Source organism: Staurois parvus, unplaced genomic scaffold (genome assembly GCF_062004578.1).
Source record: "Staurois parvus isolate SC_StPar_1 unplaced genomic scaffold, SC_StPar_1.0 ptg000131l, whole genome shotgun sequence".
Lineage (NCBI taxonomy): Eukaryota > Metazoa > Chordata > Amphibia > Anura > Ranidae > Staurois > Staurois parvus.
The window spans coordinates 4658277-4677593 of NW_028317927.1; the positions used below are offsets into that span (position 1 = coordinate 4658277).

The following is a 19317-nucleotide window of genomic DNA, read 5'->3' on the forward strand; positions in this document are numbered from 1 at the left end:
AGCAATGGCAGCCTATGAATTTCATTCATGACAGTTCTCCTTCCAGCAAAATGTCACTCCCATCAACTATAGAAGGACATTTACTTAAAGAAAAGTAAACCTCATCTGTCTTGCAAAAATGTTAGTATACAGAAAGCACATTTAAAACCTAGCTCCATCTAAAAAAAAATATTTTTGTTTTGTTGTAGATAGTGAAGCGTTTTAGGGTTCTTTTATGTGTGTAGTAGAATGAATATTTCCTTCATTCCACTTCTGGTAACATACTGTCGCTCCGCCACTGATACCCGAAGTGAGGGGAATTCCCCACAGTTAGGACAAAGACAGCAGTATAAATCTGAAGTAAAAGGAGCACCACACTCAAAAATGAGTCTAAAACTTATTTATTACTTTAAATATTCCACTTAAATTCCACAGGCATAGCCAACGCATTATTTGGGCTTGCGGATGCCCCCTTCATCAGGGCTTAAATCAATACTAACAGTACTAAAAAAAAATGGTTTCCAATAAAATATACAATAAACTAACTTGCAAATGTGGTGCTCCTTCGCTTTTTTTCTATTTTCAGCATTAAAGGCTTCTAAGACTCTTCTGTATTTGCAATCTGATTGCTTAGTGCAAATACTCAACAATCTTATCTACTCCACTTTTTTCCTGGAACTGTGCCCTTTCTGGGGATTCAGTGCCACCCATGTACTGGTTTTAAGCAGTACATACCGGACGGTGTATCTAACCCTTCTTTACTGTACTTTCAAATATTTATTTTTAGATTTTATTTATCTTTTGTGCCTCTGTTGGAGAGGTGGACTGCTTTAGACATGAGCAGAAATGCCCTTTAATGAGAATACAGCAATAAAAACTTTGCAGATGTTGTGCCCCTTTTAAAAATAAATTTGTCTAGAGATCAGTTCTGGAGCACCAGACTAGACACATTGGGGGCTGGCAGACACAAAAACACTTCTGCAACATTAATTATTCAGCCTTCATACTAATACAACTGTAACAACTATGTCTAAAATGTCACAATACTATTGCAAGAGCAGCAATTTATGAGCCACATCTTATGAATATATAGAAATTTACATAAAGTGTGGTGCATGCATTTTGCCAAATGAAGCACATAAAGGTATGTCTCCTGCTAAATGCTATATATGTACACTTGTACCTAGCCCAAATATACTTTACATGTTGATCAGTAATCAGAAAAGAGCCATCCATCATTATAATGGGACAGAGTGTGTTTTGTTCATTTTGAAATATATTTTAATAACATTTACTTTTTTTTGTCTATGTAATTTAGCAACCTAGTGGAAAGCAGCAATATCAGGGAAATACCAGTTCACCACACAAAGGTTATTCACCAGGAAATCAGAAGCAGAAGGTAATCCAGTTTATTGAACACGCAAGACATAATTTTCACGTGATCTTCCTCTGTGATCTGTTTTTTCTTACTAGTACTTGGGGTATATTTTTTCAAAATATGCAAAGAGCACTGTTGTGCTGTAAACCACTGCTGTAAGCAACCAAACATCAGCTTTGGTTCGTGTAGCCAGGCTGACCATAGTGGCAGTCTGGCTGCTTTAAGTTCACATAACTTTTTTTTAAAATAATCTAGCCTGCTGTTAAATATTTCATGTAATGCATACTTCCAATGACAGTGTTAAATTTAGGCATTGTATATGTTTGATTAGAAATCAAATTAACATTTTCCATGCCACAAGTACACGTTTATAAACTTTGTGAGTTTTTATTTTGTTGCAGAACATAACTTGCGTATAATGTGTTCATTTTCAGCATAAACAAGATGATGAGTTCAGCAATGTGTGGCAGATGTTGCAAGCCTCTGGGAAAACACAAGTGCCACAAAATGTGAATGACAAGGTACATTGACAGAAGTGTAGCATGCAGTTTGGTGCCCTTTAACTCTTTATCCCTTTTAAATGTTCTTGTGTAAATATGTTTTAGTGTCTACCTCAGGAAAAGAACTTTGGCCAAAATGCCCATCAGTTTCACAAACCAGGTTCTGGTGAAAATACCTCAAAAAGCCAGCAAAAGAAGCCGGATTCCACACGAAAAGGTATTTATTAAACTGTTACTTCATTGCACTATATACAGACTTAGGACTAGTTCACATTCGATGCAGTCCAGTGTGTTGTTTTTCTTCATCAAAAATGCATGCATGGTATTTTCCATGTATTCCAATGGCCCTAGTTCACACCAGTGCAGTCAGTTCCCGTCAGTTTCCGGTGCGGAAAAAAAAATAGAACATGCTGCATTTTTTTCTGCATAGAACCATACTGGAGCATAGCAAACTGCATCAAAACTGCCCCATAATAGAGTGTGGTGTGAACTGAAAGCAATACCATATCCAGAATGCATTTTTGTGGTGTGAACTGGCGTTTAAAGAAGAACGCTTTAAAATAAATGGAGAAAGAATGTCCAGAAGTAGTAAATGTAAAAAAGCAGCTCTACAGTATTCACCTACAATGCTCTGCTGTCCTTCACAGAAAGTCCTCCCCTCCTTCAAGATGGTTCTGCTCTTCTGCTTTGAATGACAGCTTGTATTGTTCACCTCACTTCCTATGAGCCTAGGCTATCATGCTCCTATCCACTGGAGGCACAGAAAGGCACTCACGCCATTGCATGAGCAACATTCTTTGCAGACTTGGTTGATTAAAGTGACCACAGATGCACTTTATTTTCCAATCTCTGACTATTCACTTTTGTAGGGTAAATATTCACTTTGCTAAGTGAACAGTCCCTGCTTACTTCCTAAACCAACCCCTGTACTTTACCACATTATTGTTAAAAAAAACAAGTTTGTGAATGTGCATGTATGTATTTTGCAATGTGCATGTATGTATTTTGTTTGCAGAAAAGTTACCACAGAACATGAGTACAGACATTTGATAGAATACTTTTATTATCCATTTTTTTTATTTTCAGATCATTAGCAACTAAAGGGCAGATAGTCAACTAAGACAGGTCCAAGCCATCCAGAAAACCTATTAGTCCCCTTTCACATGAGCAGACCGATTGGGGCCACCTGTCAGTTTTTCAGGTGGACCTGATCTGACCCTCCATTCTCCTCTATGGAGTGGAGGGTATAAATGAACATGTCTAGTTTTTATGTCTGGAGCTTTTTTGAGCTGCTATTAGTTTTCTTTCTACTTCGGCCTGCTACTGTACTTTGTAACGGCGGTAGAGACTGTGCTACAAAGGACTACACCTTCTGGTCATGTATGCAGTACACCCACGCTGTGTTCTGGCCACACCATGTGTCCTAATATCTAGATGTAAAGATTCTTTAGAAGTAGATAGTATCACATACTATTTTGCAATTGGAGGTGTTTAAATTGTAACTCCAGCCAAAGAGTTTTGATTAGAGTGGAGGGAATCATAAATTAGATGTTTATTGTTGTCTGTGTCCCAGTTCCTCATCAGAAAGATTTTCCCATTGCTCTCCTCTTCTGATTACTTTTGCAGGAGTACTGTAGCTGAACATTCCCTTTCTTTACTCCAGAATGCAGTTTACACATATAGCCATTGCGTTCCTTTTATGGTAAGCTGGCCATAGATGGATTGACGTTTGCCCGGTTCAGCAGGGATGATTGATTTCTCACGATCACAATCGATTGTTGGAAAATTTGTTCAATTAGTTCAAGTCACCAAGGAATTTACTTTTGGGGAAAAAGTTCCTTTTCTGACAATCCAAACCTAGATTGTATCATTTCTGACCCCTCTGTTTTTATATAAAGTTTATTTTAAGAAAGTGCCTTGTTTTTGTCTTTGCTTGACGTTCTTTAGAAATCTGTAAAATACACACTTTTGAGATTCACCTCTAAATGTAATACTTATTTTTACTTGTTCTAGGAAAGCTAGATTTTGAATATTCAAAACAAGAGAACCAGCATCAAGATGTATTAACTAAACAGGTAGGACAATTTCCAGTCAAAAGGAAGAAACCACATTTCATTTGTGGACTGTTCATGTGAGTTAATACTAAACAAGTACAGTATAGTGTTTCTTTTTACAGCACAACCTATTTATAGTTTTTGGCAAAACATTTGAACTTTTGACATTCCTGGTAAAAGTGCAAATTTTACTTAGTTACACAGAACACAAACTAAAACGCACCAATTCTAAAGAGGATCTTAATTAAAAAAAATAAATTAGAAGTCATCAGCTAGAAATACTGTATCTGCCGTTCTTTTAATAAACACACACTTACCAGTCTAGGGAACCAGCACTGTCCTCACCCAGTCCAGTTCTTCGCTGGTTTTCGTGTCACCAGCGCCGCAATGTTGACTGCAAAAAGCCGGCTATAAAATGTTTGCGTTAGTGTCAGGGAGGAGGGAGGGATGGTGGAGTAGGATAAGCAGAACTTCCGATCTTAAGTCTGATTTAAGTATATATTTTATTGCATAGCTCTTATTTTATAGCAGGGCTCCCAGACCTTTATCTAATATTACTTTGAATGAAATTGGATTTTCATTAGTGGTGCAAGAAGCCAGTGTTGAGTGGTAACTAGGCCAATGACCTAGACAATGTTTTAATTTAAAAAAAAAAGTGCTTTTTAAAATGAACATATTATTTTTGTGCACTGGTACCTGGTAAATGTTCAGTCTTAGGCCCAATGTCACTTTAAATTTGAGTTTAAAGTTGCTCCGAAGACACAAAATTGTTAATGCATTACCTACATTAGGGTACAAAAAACCTTTCACTACCTGTTTGCTTTTCTCCTCTCCCTAATACTTACCGAGTCCTGTATTAATCCTCTTTCTTTCTGGTCTCATAGGGCAGATTATTAGCAGAAGAAGCCATTGGCTCCTGCTGCTGTCAAGTCAGGTCCAGTAAGGAGAGGCGGGGCCAAGCCATGTTGTGTGTGTCTATGCACACAAACGGCTCAGGTCAGGAGCGAGCCTACACTTCTACTGCCGTAGTAACCCACTTGCTATGGGGGGCAGACACAGAAGAGGAGAAACAGAGAGCACTGGTGGTGGTACCCAGAAGAAGAAATTCGGGGATGCTCTGTGCTATACCTATGCACAGAGCAGGTAAGTATAAACCTCCTTTTTTATTTTATTTTGTCAATCAAATCCAGTGAGGAGGGAGCAGGGGTGAAGCCAAGCCTTTCTGTGTGTGTGACTATGGACACAAACAGTCTGGCTCGGGAGCAAGCCCACATCTGCTCCCATAGCAAGCCGCTTGCTATGGGGGCAGACACAGAAGACGAGAAGCAGAGCATACTGGTGGGGGACCCCAGAAGAGTAGGTTCAGGGCCAACTGTATGGTAAAAAATATGTGGTGAAAAAGCAGGTTTAACAAGGGATTACATCTCTTAAAGCTTAAGTCCAGATAAAAACAATGCCAGATTGCTCGCCTGCTAAACCTGCGGTATTCTTCTTTACAAACAACAAAAGCCTGATGTAGGAACTGCCCTTTTCCACTTCACCTTTTGGACCTTATTGCCTCTCAGCTATTTCCAATACGGCACACTGTACTCTTCATTGGCTGCATATGTCAAGCAACTCAGTCAGGCCATGTGCAGTGTACTGTTAGTCTGCAGGAGCCTGACATTGCACCGGTGATCTGCTAACCACATGTGCAATGCTTTACAGCTGCCTAAGAAAAAAAATAATAAATGCATTTTTTTACCGGCAAAAATATTATTGAACTTAGCCTTTAAACCAGTAAGTTACACTTTTTTTTTTATATGCATGTTTCTGTTACAGCCTAGTGCCTCTAAGTTATGCTACTTTTTTTTAAAAAATGTAAGAGCCTGGAGTTCATTGTGAAGTGCATTTTATATTTATGTACATGTATGTACATATACTGTATATATGTTAGCATGGGCCATTCTATAGATGTGTATGTTTTGCAGAATATCTCTGAGCCTGTAACACAAATCAAGCTTTTGAGGAGAAGTGACCTTCCTAATGAGGTACAGATAAACAGCAGTGACAGCATCTTAGAGGCAAAGGTACTTCTGTTCTCACCATTAATTATTTAAATCTTGATCAAATTGAAATTGTATTTCATTGTAAAAGTGCAGTCACTGATTGGTTCTACTTCGATTTTTGTGTTTTTTTGCTTTCAGCAAAACAATGAGTTTGAAAAATTTGTTGCATCACTGAACCTGTCTGGACAGGATCAAACCCCAGCCACACCCAGCAGAGAGGTTCATGTTACCACAGAAGAGCATTTGTCACCACAGTCCTTTGCAATGGTTAGTATGTGCCAATGCCAAATGTTCTGCTTCTTTTACAATTTGTGTTAACTAGAATTGTACTTCAACCTCCTGCAAATTACAACCTCATAGTTGTATTTATTTAGAGAGGAGACCACTAATCTGTGTACCTGTGGTAAATGGCTGGAGTCATTGTCGGCAGACACCTACCAAAGAACATTTCAGATGGGACCTGCACATGTAATGCTACCCAATTATTTATAGCTGCCCTTGTTTTACCTGAACAACACAGCTTCAGGCTGTTCTACCCACTGACCTCAAAATTCTTCTGATCTGCATTGACTAGAGGGATAGCACCCACCCCTTTGCATAAGAAACACACAAAAAGGTTTCCCACATACCGTAATTTTTGCTCCATAAGACACACCTAGGTTTTAGAGGAGAAAAACAAGAAAAAAAATATTCTGAACCAATGGACTGCAGACATAGTACAGGAGATGACCAGAGACTGCAGACATAGTACAGGAGATGACCAGAGACTACGGACACAGTACAGGAGATGACCAGAGACTGCAGACATAGTACAGGAGATGACCTGAGACTACGGACATAGTACAGGAGATGACCAGAAACTGCGGACGTACTACAGGAGATGACCAGAGACTGCGGATGTTCTACAGGAGCTGACTAGAGACTGCGGGCTAACTACAGGAGCTGACTAGAGACTGCGGGCGTACTACAGGAGATGACCAGAGACTACGGACACAGTACAGGAGATGACCAGAGACTGCGGGCGTACTACAGGAGATGACCAGAGACTGCGGGCGTACTACAGGAGATGACCAGAGACTGCGGGCGTACTACAGGAGATGACCAGAGACTGCGGGCGTACTACAGGAGATGACCATAGACTGCGGACATAGTACAGGAGATGACCAGAGACTGCGGACATAGTACAGGAGATGACCAGAGACTGCGGACATAGTACAGGAGATGACCAGAAACTGCAGACCTTTTGGGGAGCGGAAGGGGGGGAGTGCGGGTACCCGAATTTGACCGGTACCCACTTCCTCAGAGTTGTCCTCCCTCCCCATCTTCTGGGACACGTGACAGGTCCCAGAAGACTGTTGGACCATTCACAAAGCTTCTCACGCTTGCACAGTGGGCACCCAGCTGTAAAGCTGCAAGCTGTCACAGCCGGGTGCCCACACTAAAGATGCCGGGGAGAAAAGACGGTGAGGACACCGCTGGACCGAGGAGCAGGTTCTGCTGCACAGAAGAGCCAAGCGGCCAGCCCGGTATTCTAACATGGCGGCAGCGGGAATACCGGGCCGGCCACTCCATATTCGCTCCGTAAGATACACAGACATTTCCCCCCATTTTTTTTGGGGGGGGGGAAGTTTGTCTTATGGAGGGAAAAATACGGTATATGATTGATCTGAAAAAGCCTTTACAATTGCGAATTATTGCAATAATATAGTATTTTTGTACTTTTATTACACCATTAGAAAGGAACCCAAATGCTAAAGGAAATATTGAAGATTGACACCAATGACAGTTCCAGTCAGCAAAAAGACTTTAGAAAGGATCCTGTGACAACACCTGGACAGCACAAGCAAACCAAACAGATGGGTACGTCATCACATTATGTTGTAATAGCTGTCAAGAAACATCTTCCCGATATTGCAGGATGTTCATATAGGAGCCACAAACCATTACTATTAAAGTAGAACTAAAGGCAAAACTTTTAGTTTGGATGGAATAAGGGAGCGTTATAACTCCTGTCAGGTTTTTTGCCATCTCTGTCCAATTAAGGAGATGTCCCTTCACTTCCTGTTCTATAATCAAGAGAGAAATTCCCTCCAAAGAGAGAGAATCCCTTATTTTCACCAGGGTCTCCTGGTCTGGTGACAACACAAAATTTTGGATTTTTTTTTTTTTAGCTTTCACTTTCATTGATATTGATGAACAGTACAGATATACATCCTGTTCCAAATGATTATGCAAATTCTATTTAAGTCACAAAGATTAAATATTTTGTTTCTCAGTTTAACTCATGGATGGCATTGTGTGTCAGGGCTCTTTTGATCACTGAAAACAATCTCGGACACCTGTAATAATTAGATTGGCAGGTGAGCCCAATTTAAGGAAAAACTACTAAAGGAGGGCATTCCACATTATTAAGCAGAGCACCATTTTCAAGCAATATGGGGAAGAAAAAGGATTTCTCTGCTGCCGAAAAGAGTGAAATAGTTCAATGCCTTGGACGAGGTATGAAAACATTAGATATTTCATGAAAACTTAAGCGTGATCATCGCACATTTAAGAGATTTGTGGCTGATTCAGAGCACAGACAGGTTCGTGCAGATAAAGGCACATTGAGGAAGATTTCTGCCAGATCCATGCATCGGATCAAGAGAGCAGCTGGTAAAATACCATTACATAGCAGCAAACAGATATTTGAAGCTGCTGGTGTCTCTGGAGTCCCACGGACATCAAGGTGTAGAGTCCTTCAGAGTCTTGCAACTGTGCATAAACCTTCTATTTGGCCACCGCTAACCAATGCTCACAAGCAGAAACGGCTGCATTGGGCAGAAAAATAAATTAAGACTAATTTTCAAACAGTCCTGTTCACTGATGAGTGCCGTGCAACCCGGGATGGTCCAGATGGATGGAGTAGTTGGTGGACGGCTACCTTGTTCCAACAAGGCTGCGACGTCAGCAAGACGGTGGTGGAGTCATGTTTTGGGCCAGAAACATGGGAACAGAGCTGGTCAGCCACTTTAGGGTCCCCGAAGGTGTAAAGATGACCTCTGCAAAGTATGTGGAGTTTATGACTGACCACTTTCTTCCCTGGTACAGAAGGAAGAACTATGCTTTCCATAATAAAATCATCTTCATGCATGACAATACACCATCTCATGCTGCAAAGAATACCTCTGCATCAATGGCTGCTTTGGGGATAAAAGGAGAGAAAGTCATGGTGAGGCCTCCATCCTCCCCTGACCTCAATCCTATTGAGAACCTTTGGAGCATCCTCAAGCAAAAGACATATGAGGGTGGGAGGCAGTTTACATCCAAACAGCAGCTCTGGGAGGCTATTCTGAAATCTTGCAAACAAATTCAAGCAGAAACTGTCCAAAAACTCACAAGTTCAGTGGATGCAAGACTTGTGAAGCTGCTATCAAATAAGGGGTCCTATGTTAAAATGTAACGTGACCTGTTAAAATGTTTAAAAAGTTAAAATGTTGTTAAAAGTTTGATTGAAATAGCTTTTGATTTCAGTAAATATGCTGCAAACACAACAAATGACAATTTTCAGTTCTTTACAACCTATAAAGTGTTTTGAAACTTACTGTGCGTAATAATTTGGAACAGTGTATTGTAAGTTTATGTTTAAAAAAAATACTGTTATGAGGAGGTTTGTTCAATAAAATGTGAATTGTACTCTTAATAGTTGATAACATGAGAATTATGCTGACTGTTATTTACATCAATTATTTAGGTAAATGAGAAAAATATAATTTGCATAATAATTTGGAACAGGGTGTAGAGAGGGTGAATCTTCTTAACAGACACACAGATAGCAGTAAAAACCTGAGAGCTGTTTTAATCCAAGTCCACTATCCAAAACTAAATAACAAAGTTTGACTTTAGTTTTTCTTTAGGTTGGTATTTCTTTTTTGTTCGTTGCATAACATTGGAAGTCTTAAACCTTCAGGTTATACAGGTTATACCTATAGGAGGATTGGACATGGGTCAACAAAAAAGTGCAGGCAAGTCCAGGGTATAACCCTCTCCTACCACCAGCATGCTTCAGTTGTTTGTTGGTGTCCTAGGAGAATGGACATCTTTTTTCAGCTCTGTTGTAGACTACCTCAAGACCATCTGTGTTTTGGTAGCAATTTTATTTAAATTTTTTTTCTTCATTCAAGACTCATCTCTACACGGCTGCTGATGGTGTCCCTTCTGATTTGCAACTCTTCGATGTGGCTATCCTCAACCTGTCTTTTGGAAGTACCGCATCCAGATCCCACTTGACCAGGTGTTGTGGTTTGTGTCTGGAATTGATCTTCAGGCAATGGGTTTTGTGTGGAGAATCTTTCAGGCTCAGTTCTGGTTAAGTTAGCTGCAGAGAACTTTTCTGCTGTAGAGCCATGGGCATTGCCTCTGCGCTTGCCCTGTCTCAAAAGATGCACTTGGGGCATAGGCTGGCTAGGCCAAGCACTGGAAGCTCCCTCCCCCACACGCACTCTCTTTCTTGCTATACAGCATCGTGGAAGCCTCTCCCTGGTGCTGTTTTTGTAAAGAGCAAAATGGAAATTTGATCTATTCTTTCTGCCTGCCTACAGTGATTTTGGTCACCTCTGACAATCCGAACCTCTGATCACTGACCCTCACCTGCTACCAGCTGTCTGTGTTTCATGAGTGCTTGAGGTCTTACCCTGAGCCTGTACATTTAGACATGGGTAAGACCATCCTGCTGTACTGGGTGCCTAATTGTACTAATTGGTCAGGAACTTTTTGCAGAGCATTTATTGATGTTGCAGACATCTACAGCCTGGAGTCATGCTTTCCTCTTTCTTCTGTTAATGTCTTCTGTCTTCAGAGTCCTCCTTGGCCCAATTAGGTAAAGCTTGGTCCTCTGCCCTCTCAACTGTGGTTTTTACGATGGTCCTGCAAGGCCACAAGCATGTTCCCCGACCATTTCCAGCAGATTCTTTATTTGATTTACCCTCAAGCCTTGGCAGCTTCTGAGCCATCGGCTTAAAATACTCTTGATTCTGAGTTTCTCAAATGTTTGTCTTATGAGCTTACCACTAAGGAGTTGACGTCTGCTATTATTCCCAAGTTAAAGGACACCATTTTGTCTTTTATTGATGAGTTGCACACCACCCTGCAGCTAGTGGATCAGCCTGTCACTTCTGCCGATGATGCTTTCAGCTTTGGATTGTATTGGGCCCCTAAGACTGCTAAGACTTTTTCCAACTGTTGCTATTCGAGGATTGGAATTGCCCTGATAGGCTGTGTTTGCTGGCCTGGTATCTGTTTGGTGTGGATTTTATTCAGAAATGCCCATTGTAAATCTGACCATGTTCCACATTAACGAGGTGACTTCTATACTACTGGTGGATGCGTGTGCTTTTAAGGACGTTTTTATTGACATATCCCGCCCTGCACCCTATTCTGGCCATGACTTTACTTTGTCAAACCATATCTGACTGGGCAAAATCCCTTAAAGGGAACTTGCCACCCTTGACCCTCTGCTCTTTGAACACAGTTGTGATGGTTAACTAGAAGGCTCCTTCCTTATTTCTTGCATGTGTCTTCTGTTAGTACATGCGTGTAGGGCACTTTGGCTAAAGTGCCAGACTGTGGTACTGTATTGTTAGAATTGTTTGATCTGCATGGCCTTCAAGGAACAGCTCCTCTGTAGAGCAGTGCTTAATGCTCTCCTCAAGGATGTTACCAGTTGCAAGAGCACTTGAGTACCAACTCATCAATTGGAGTATCTGGGTCTAGCCCTGGACATGTTGCGGGCCATAGTGAGCCTTTCTTAGGATAAGCTTCAGACTCTCCAGACTTGGGATTCTTTTCTTCATTCTAGAAGCCATTTGACTCTCAGCTTCTTCATGAGAGTCTTAGAGCTGATGGTAGCATCCTTTGGAATGGTTGTTATTGCCCATTTTCGCTCCAGGCATCTGCAACACAATATTCTGTTATTGTGGGACACATCAATGTGGTTTCTGGACAGGCTGATTCAGTTGACGACAAGGCTTTCTTTGGTTTGGTGGCTCAAAAATTTAGTCTGGAACTTCAGGAGATTGGGCTGTCCTGTTGCAGGGCCTTTTCATCTGGATTCAGTCAAACAATGTCACAGCAATGATGTACATCAGTCATCTGGGAAGAACCAGGAGTATTTCTGCAGAAAGAAAGGTAGAGGGGATCCTTTCCTGGGCAGAACTTTGTGTTTTAGCCTTGTCAGCTGTGTCTCACTATGGGCATAGACATTTGGGAGGCATATTTACTCAACTGGTAGTGGCTGGACCTGGGAACTATGGTCTCTATACCTGGAGGTGTTCCAGGACCTGTGTAACAACCTTGTTTTATGCCTTTTGTTGCCTAAAAATGTTCTCACCTGCTTTACAGCATCAAGATAGAGGATATTCATTGCTTAAGATGGACTTGTGCGGATGTGATAGGCCAACCTGGTAAGACTTCTAGCGGACACACCATAGGTGCTACTGACCCATCCTGATTCCTGCTTGCTTGCTTTGGCAGCATGGATATTGAAGCCAGATTCTAGATGGGCATCCCTGAGCCTGTGATTCCTACGATGTTTAAGGCTGTAAAATCCATTTTCTGCAAGATATATCATCAGACTTTGGCGGGATATGTTGCCTGATGTGACTCTAGGGACTTCCTCCTCAAGGGATTTTTCGTGGGTGTGGTTTTGGCACACTTCTGAATTGCATAAGTCTCTAATTTGTGTGAAGCGTGCGGGACAATTTTCACCCGCTTTCTTTCATAGAGAGAATCCTAAGCTGTATACACAAGTGGCAGGACAGGAGGCTTGTTCTTGTAATAAGATCAATCCTGTATAGTTACAGCACAGGAGTGAGAAACCTGGGAAATGTAGTTTTTGCGATCTAGTCTCCTGTTTGACTTTGCATGCGCCTGCAGATCTAGCACAGGTGCACAGAACCAGAAATGAAAAAAAATAACATGCACAGAGGATGCGTTTCTATATATGATATAGCTTAAAACAGACATCATTAAATGGCAGACCACGGTCCACATCCGGACCAAGTGACAGTCCCATTCAGACCGTCAAGGTCCTGCCATTTAGGAGCAGGGTCTGTCTTTCTTTCTGACCCGGCTACCACGTACATCCCTCTGCAGCTTCTTTCTGCAGAGTTGCCGTGCTGTGATCCTTGCAGGAGAGATGGCAGTTCTGGACGGAGGGCAGGAGCTGAAAGTGGGAGATTGGTTGCTAGGACGCTGGGCAGTCCTAGCAACCAGTCACCAGCTTGTTAACAAGAAAAGTCGGACAGCTCTGTCCCTTTGTCCAGACCTGCCCTGTGTAAGGTAGGACTGAAATTCTGCTGTGAAAGGGAAGGGGGGAGATGAGACACTGCCATAAAAAGGGGTAAGGACATTGCTATAAAGAGGGGCTCAGTATACTGCTATAAAAATGGGCTCAGGACACTGCTATAAAGAGGGACTCAGAACAGTGCTATGAAGGGGTGGCAAACGGGGTGGGTCGCATTAATGTGAAGGAGGAACTGTGACATAAAGAAGGGGGGACTGTGATGGGAGGACTGTGACATGAAGGGGGAGTAACTGTGATGTTAAGGGGGGAACTGATTACACTGATGTAAGAAGGGAACTGCGATATAAATGTGGGGGGGGGGCTGCGATGGATCTGTGTAATCGTACAAATATGTTATTCAGACCTCTGCTCCAAGAAAATGTTACCGACCGGACCTCCGTGGACTGTAATTCAATACTCTTGGCTTACAGTATTAATAAGGTTCAGCTTTAGGGGCAATCGGAAGGCTTATTACAGTTTTTATTAACATCCTTTTAGTTCTGCTGTTGACAGTCCTCAGTTTTTGTTGTTAAGTTGAACATGTTAGAAATTGCTGTTGTTCACCCTTTATTTGGACTGATTTTGAAGATTTTGGAACGCCATTGTTCCTCAATGGACGGGAAAGAAAATGGGATTTTTTTTAGTAATCATAAAATCCTTTTCTTGGAGTCCATTGAGGAACACAGGTACTCCCTCATCCACACACACCTTGTTTAGATCATGCTCTTGGTACTGCTTTGCTACAAATGCTGGTAGTAATAGGGGTTAAATCCTGGTCTGGCCTACAGGTTTTTGTTTTTTTGTCGACAGTGGGAAAGATTTACTAAAACTGAAACGTGCAAAATCTGGTGCAGCTTTGCATAAAAAAAACAATCAACTTCCAGGTTTTATCGTCAAAACTTAAATGAACAAGCTGAACTTAGAAGCTTATTGGCTACCATGCACAGCTGCATTAGATCCTGAATTCTGCAGTTTTAATAAATCAACCCCAGTGTCTGATCTTTCTGTAGGTGACAGTATAACTAGAATGTTTCAAGACTTCCTTTGTACCACAATAGATTGCAATAAAAGGAGTTAAAAATTACAATTAGGTGCTTTTCATGTAGAGCGCAGTTATGCTATAAATTTAGTTTGTTGCAGAATACCTTAGTTAATTGACATAGTAAAGCTAGTGAACAATTTTTGTAGCACAGTTGCACTATTAAAATCACTAGAGTATACCTTGGTCAACACACAGAGTAAGTGGCACCATACACAGTGAGGGGTCAGCTACTCTTATTGATTAATAACTGGCAATGTTATTGGTGTATCTACACTATCAATACTACAAATCATCCATATGCTCCTACCCTTAATTTTTATGTTGTAAATCTGGGGTCAATTATTTTATACAGTGAGGAACAGAAGTATTTGAACACCCTGCGATTTTGCAAGTTCTCCCACTTAGAAATCATGGAGGGGTCTGAAATTCACATTGTATGTGCATTCCCACTCTGAGAGACAGAAGTAGAAAAAAAACAAATCCGGAAATCACATTTGTATGATTTTTAAAGAATTTATTTGTCTTGCACTGCTGAACATAAGTATTTGAACACCTAAGAAACAGCAAGAATTCTGGCTCTCAAAGACCTGTTACTGTGCCTTTAAAAAGTCCAACTCTACTCCATTCATTAATCTAACTTAGTAGCACCTGTCTGAGCTCTTTAAAGACACCTGTCCACCCCACAGTCAGTCAGACGCCAAATACTACCATGGGCAAGACCAAAGAGCTGTCAAAAGACACCAGAGACAAAATTGTGGACCTCTACAAGGTTGGAAAGGTCTATGGGGCAATTGCCAAGCAGCTTGGTGAAAATAGATCAACTGTTGGAGCAATTTTTAGAAAATGGAAGAGGCTAAAGACGACGGTCAGTCTTCCTCGGACTGGGGCTCCATGCAAGATCTCACCTCGTGGGGTATCACTGATGATAAGAAAGGTGAGGAATCAGCCCAGAACTACAAGGGAGGAGCTGGTCAATGGCATGAAGAGAGCTGGGATCACAGTTTCAAAGGTCGCTGTCGGTAGAACACTACGCCGTCATGGTTCCAAATCATGCATTGCATGGAAGGTTCCCCTGCTCAAGTCATCACATGTCCAGGCCCGCCTGTTTGCCAATGACCATCTGGATGATCCAGAGGAGGCATGGGAGAAAGTCATGTGGTCAGATGAGACCAAAGTAGAACTTTTTGGTCTAAACTTCACTCATCGTGTTTGGAGGAAAAAGAAGGATGAGTTGCATCCCAAGAACACCATCCCTACTGTGAAGCATGGGGGTGGTAACATCATGCTTTGGGGGTGCTTTTCTGCGAAGGGGACAGGACGACTGCACTGTATTAAGGAGAGGATGAATGGGGCCATTTATTGTGAGATTTTGAGCAACAACCTCCTTCCCTCAGTCAGAGCATTGAAGATGGGTCGTGGCTGGGTGTTCCAACATGACAACGACCCGAAGCACACAGCCAGGATAACCAATGAGTGGCTCCGTAAGAAGCATATCTCCAGAAGCCAGTCTCCAGACCTAAATCCAATAGAACATCTTTGGAGGGAGCTGAAACTCCATGTTGCTCAGCGACAGCCCCGAAACCTGACAGATCTAGAGGAGATCTGTGTGGAGGAGTGGGCCAAAATCCCTGTTGTAGTGTGTGAAAACCTGGTCAAGAACTACAGGAAACATTTGACCTCTGTAATTGCAAACAAAGGCTTCTGTACAAAATATTAACACTGATTTTCTCAGGTGTTCAAATACTTATGTTCAGCAGTGCAAGACAAATAAATTCTTTAAAAATCATACAATGTGATTTCCTGAATTTTTTTTTTAATTCGGTCTCTCAGAGTGGGAATGCACCTACAATGTGAATTTCAGACCCCTCCATGATTTCTAAGTGGGAGAACTTGCAAAATCGCAGGGTGTTCAAATACTTCTGTTCCTCACTGTATATCACTGATATAAAGGCTTGTTTAGTTAACGATATATAGAACAATGCATTCATCTTTTTAAAAAAAAACGGAATTAGTGGCAGGATTATTGCTTAAATAAGAGTTCCAGGCAAACTTCTGAGTAGACTGTTGGAATACCTATCTGTGATTTTTTTTTTTTTTTTTTTTTTTTTTTTTTTAACCTGACAAAAGGTTTAGACAGTCCTGTAATTCATTCATCTCTGCTACATTCCTTAGACACGCAGGTGCACTTTATGCTGTTTTAACTTTAGAGCATCCTATGTCCTCTTATCTAGTTATTGGACTGTGACATACTAATGTGATGATGCTGACTTTCAAATGAGCAGGCAGGTGGCACAGGAAGCTGCAGCACTGAAACAAAGTGATGTTGTCTTCTGCTAATTGTGTACTAAAGCATGGGATACGTTTGATGCAAAACAAAATGTGTCTGAATCATGTGCATCAACATTATTTTTTTTTCTCATTTTCCAAGCTGTAAAAGTGAGATTTGAGTTGAAGTAAAATATGAGAGCATTACTTACCTGTGCTGTCTTCTTTGTGCATCACTGTGAGCTTGTGGGTGGTAAATCATTTGTTAATTTCTGTGTTCTGTTGCAGCTGCTCATATGAACAGAGCACAGGGTGCAGGACCATTTTTCAATGTACCTAACCCAGAAATAAAGCGCCCACCTCTTCTTCCACAACCTCTGGTCACGCTAGTTTCTGAACTTTGTCGTATCTGCTCCCTTGTTGGAATGCATGCACCGGAATTTTCACTAATGCGAACACCACAGGTAAAATAGAGAACATCGTATCTGACAACTGCATTACTTCCATGAATGCTCAAAGGTATATTTAAATAAAATACTGGATATGCTGCATTCAATATTAAAGTGAATCAAAAGCCAGAAATGATTCCCCCACCCCATTTTGGCTCCATTGGGGATTAGGAATGAGCATGTGGCCACATAAGGTCACATAATGTAATGAGCATCCCCATCCCTTCATATATATGCAGCAGGAATTCCCCTGGCTTCAGTTGATTAACAGCAGGAAGGAGTGACCATTTCCTTCCTGATTCAGCCCAAACCCAAGTTCAGACCAAACCTGAGTTCATCCCTATTGGGGAGATGTCCCTTCATGGCCTCTCCTGGAGATACAACAGGAAATGAAGAAAAAACTTCCAAAGTGAGAAGGGGATCCCTCTTAGACAGTTGTTTCTGAAACAGATTTTTTCAATACAAGATTGAAGTGTAAAAGTTTTAATTTCATATCACTTTTTGTCCAGGAGCAGTGGTAGTCAGGACTGGATAGGGTTTATATTTACCAGTGGGGACACAGGCAGCAATAAATAAATAAAAAAAAAAACCTGAAAGGAAGTCTAACCCTTCCATGCTACATTAAAAAAAAATGGTTCTGGCTGTAGATACACTTATACAGTAAATTTTAATTATGGTCATAGTACCAAAAATTCATAACTAAAGCCCAACCCTTAGCAGAACAAAAATCAAACTCACTGTAGGTTCCCCTGCACTGCAAGGTTTAAGGGATAAGTACACCTTTTGGAAAATGTTACATGTTCCACCCGCTTTTAGGGTGTAACATGCAACATGTTCCCATAGCCGCAGCAGCTGCCCCCGCCCCCTTTGACAGATAGTACAGGAGAAGTCTTCCTGTATTATCTGTCAAATTCTAAAACAGCGCGGTTGTACAGGGCTCCGCCCACACGGCCTCATCATTCATTCACGGACTTCCGTAAATGAGTGAACTGCAAGTCCCGACAGCCTTGGCTGCTGTCTGATTGTAGTTTTCAGTGAAGTACCACAGCGCTGCAGAGCGCCATGGTAGTTCATTGAAGCTTCCTGTTACAATATCTGCTTGCTAGTACATCCCGTACGGCAAGCATATATCCTGACAGGTCTGCAGGAGACCTACATGGCATCAGCGATCCACTGATCACTGATGCAATGCTTTTCAGGCTCCTGTAGACAAAAATAATAAATGCACTTTTTTTTTTACCGGCAAAGAAAGTGCATTTATTATTTTTGTCTAAAAGGTGAACTTATCTTTTAAAGCTTGTTGGCTCTAGGCAGTTGCAGTAGGTGCTATATTACTTACCTTCACTTACAGTGCAGGACTAGCAAAGCTGTAACGTTCCAGGAGGGGAGAAGGGAGAAGCTAAGCACACCCTCCCACATGCATGCCTGAGCTAAGGGCAGATGGATTCCAAGAAGTACAGAGGTTGGACAAAAATATGGAAAAGCAGCATGATTTGCAGGTGTGAAAGTGACAACATGTTTCGCATTGAAAGCTGAAGTGATGTAACACTCTTGCTTCTATGTGTTGAGACACCTGTCTAGCAGGTGGGAAGCCTCACTTTTGTCCTACACTGCGTGCACTACTTGTAATACAAAGTCATGTCAAAGCTTGCTGAATTTCAAAAAGGGTAGATTGTAGATTGCTTAGCTGGTGCCTCTGTGACTGAAGTTGCCAATGTATTTGCTGTGTCGTGAGGTATATTATTAAAGGTTATGATGGCATATACAGTTTCCAGGAAAACATCGTCTGATAAGCATAAGTGCAGTCGACATGGTCAACTGACCAAAAGGGACAAAAGGACATTGCACAGGATCGTGAGCTGGGATAAGAAAAATTGTGCAGTGGAAACTCCATAAGCAAAATATTCATGGGCGAACTGCAATTGCCAAACCACTAGTGACTGATGTTAATGCTCAGAAGAGGAGAGAGTGATGCAACACCCATAAATTGTGGACTGTCAATCAATGGAAGACTGTAATCTGGTCCGATGAATCAAGCTTCACACTATTCCCAACCCCCGGACGTGTTTTACGCGTGGCAAACACCATCCCAAGTATATAACCAGGACTGTCTTGTGTCAATGATAAAGCATGGTCGCAGTGCAATCATGGTTTGTGCAGCAGTTTCTTGGTATTCTGCAGGCCCATCATCACCTTCAAAGGTAGAGTCACAGCCAGCGACTATACAAATTTTGGCCGACCATGTGCAGCCCATGGTGCAGACATAGTTTCCCAAAGACAG

At 41.5% G+C, this 19317-nt stretch overlaps 1 protein-coding gene and 1 long non-coding RNA gene across 3 annotated transcripts in view; one reads left to right on the forward strand and one right to left on the reverse strand.

Annotated features, from left to right (window-relative positions):
- The window catches only part of XRN1 (5'-3' exoribonuclease 1), a 123361-nt gene that overhangs the window by 91204 nt on the left and 12840 nt on the right, over window positions 1–19317 (forward strand). The window contains exons 32-39 of one of the 2 annotated variants that reach the window (XM_089672571.1): window positions 1298–1378; window positions 1792–1878; window positions 1963–2074; window positions 3871–3932; window positions 5882–5980; window positions 6098–6226; window positions 7696–7819; window positions 16876–17051. In XM_089672571.1, coding sequence (XP_089528697.1) covers window positions 1298–1378; window positions 1792–1878; window positions 1963–2074; window positions 3871–3932; window positions 5882–5980; window positions 6098–6226; window positions 7696–7819; window positions 16876–17051 — 870 coding nt within the window. The remainder of the gene's footprint in view (window positions 1–1297; window positions 1379–1791; window positions 1879–1962; window positions 2075–3870; window positions 3933–5881; window positions 5981–6097; window positions 6227–7695; window positions 7820–16875; window positions 17052–19317) is intronic. The other variant, XM_089672572.1, reaches the window with a different exon arrangement.
- The window catches only part of LOC149466343 (uncharacterized), a 59559-nt gene continuing 43144 nt past the window's right edge, over window positions 2903–19317 (reverse strand). Inside the window, exons 2-3 of the long non-coding RNA XR_016312078.1 lie at window positions 4229–4305; window positions 2903–3808 (exon numbers count right to left, since the gene is read on the reverse strand). This is a non-coding gene — a long non-coding RNA (uncharacterized LOC149466343). The remainder of the gene's footprint in view (window positions 3809–4228; window positions 4306–19317) is intronic.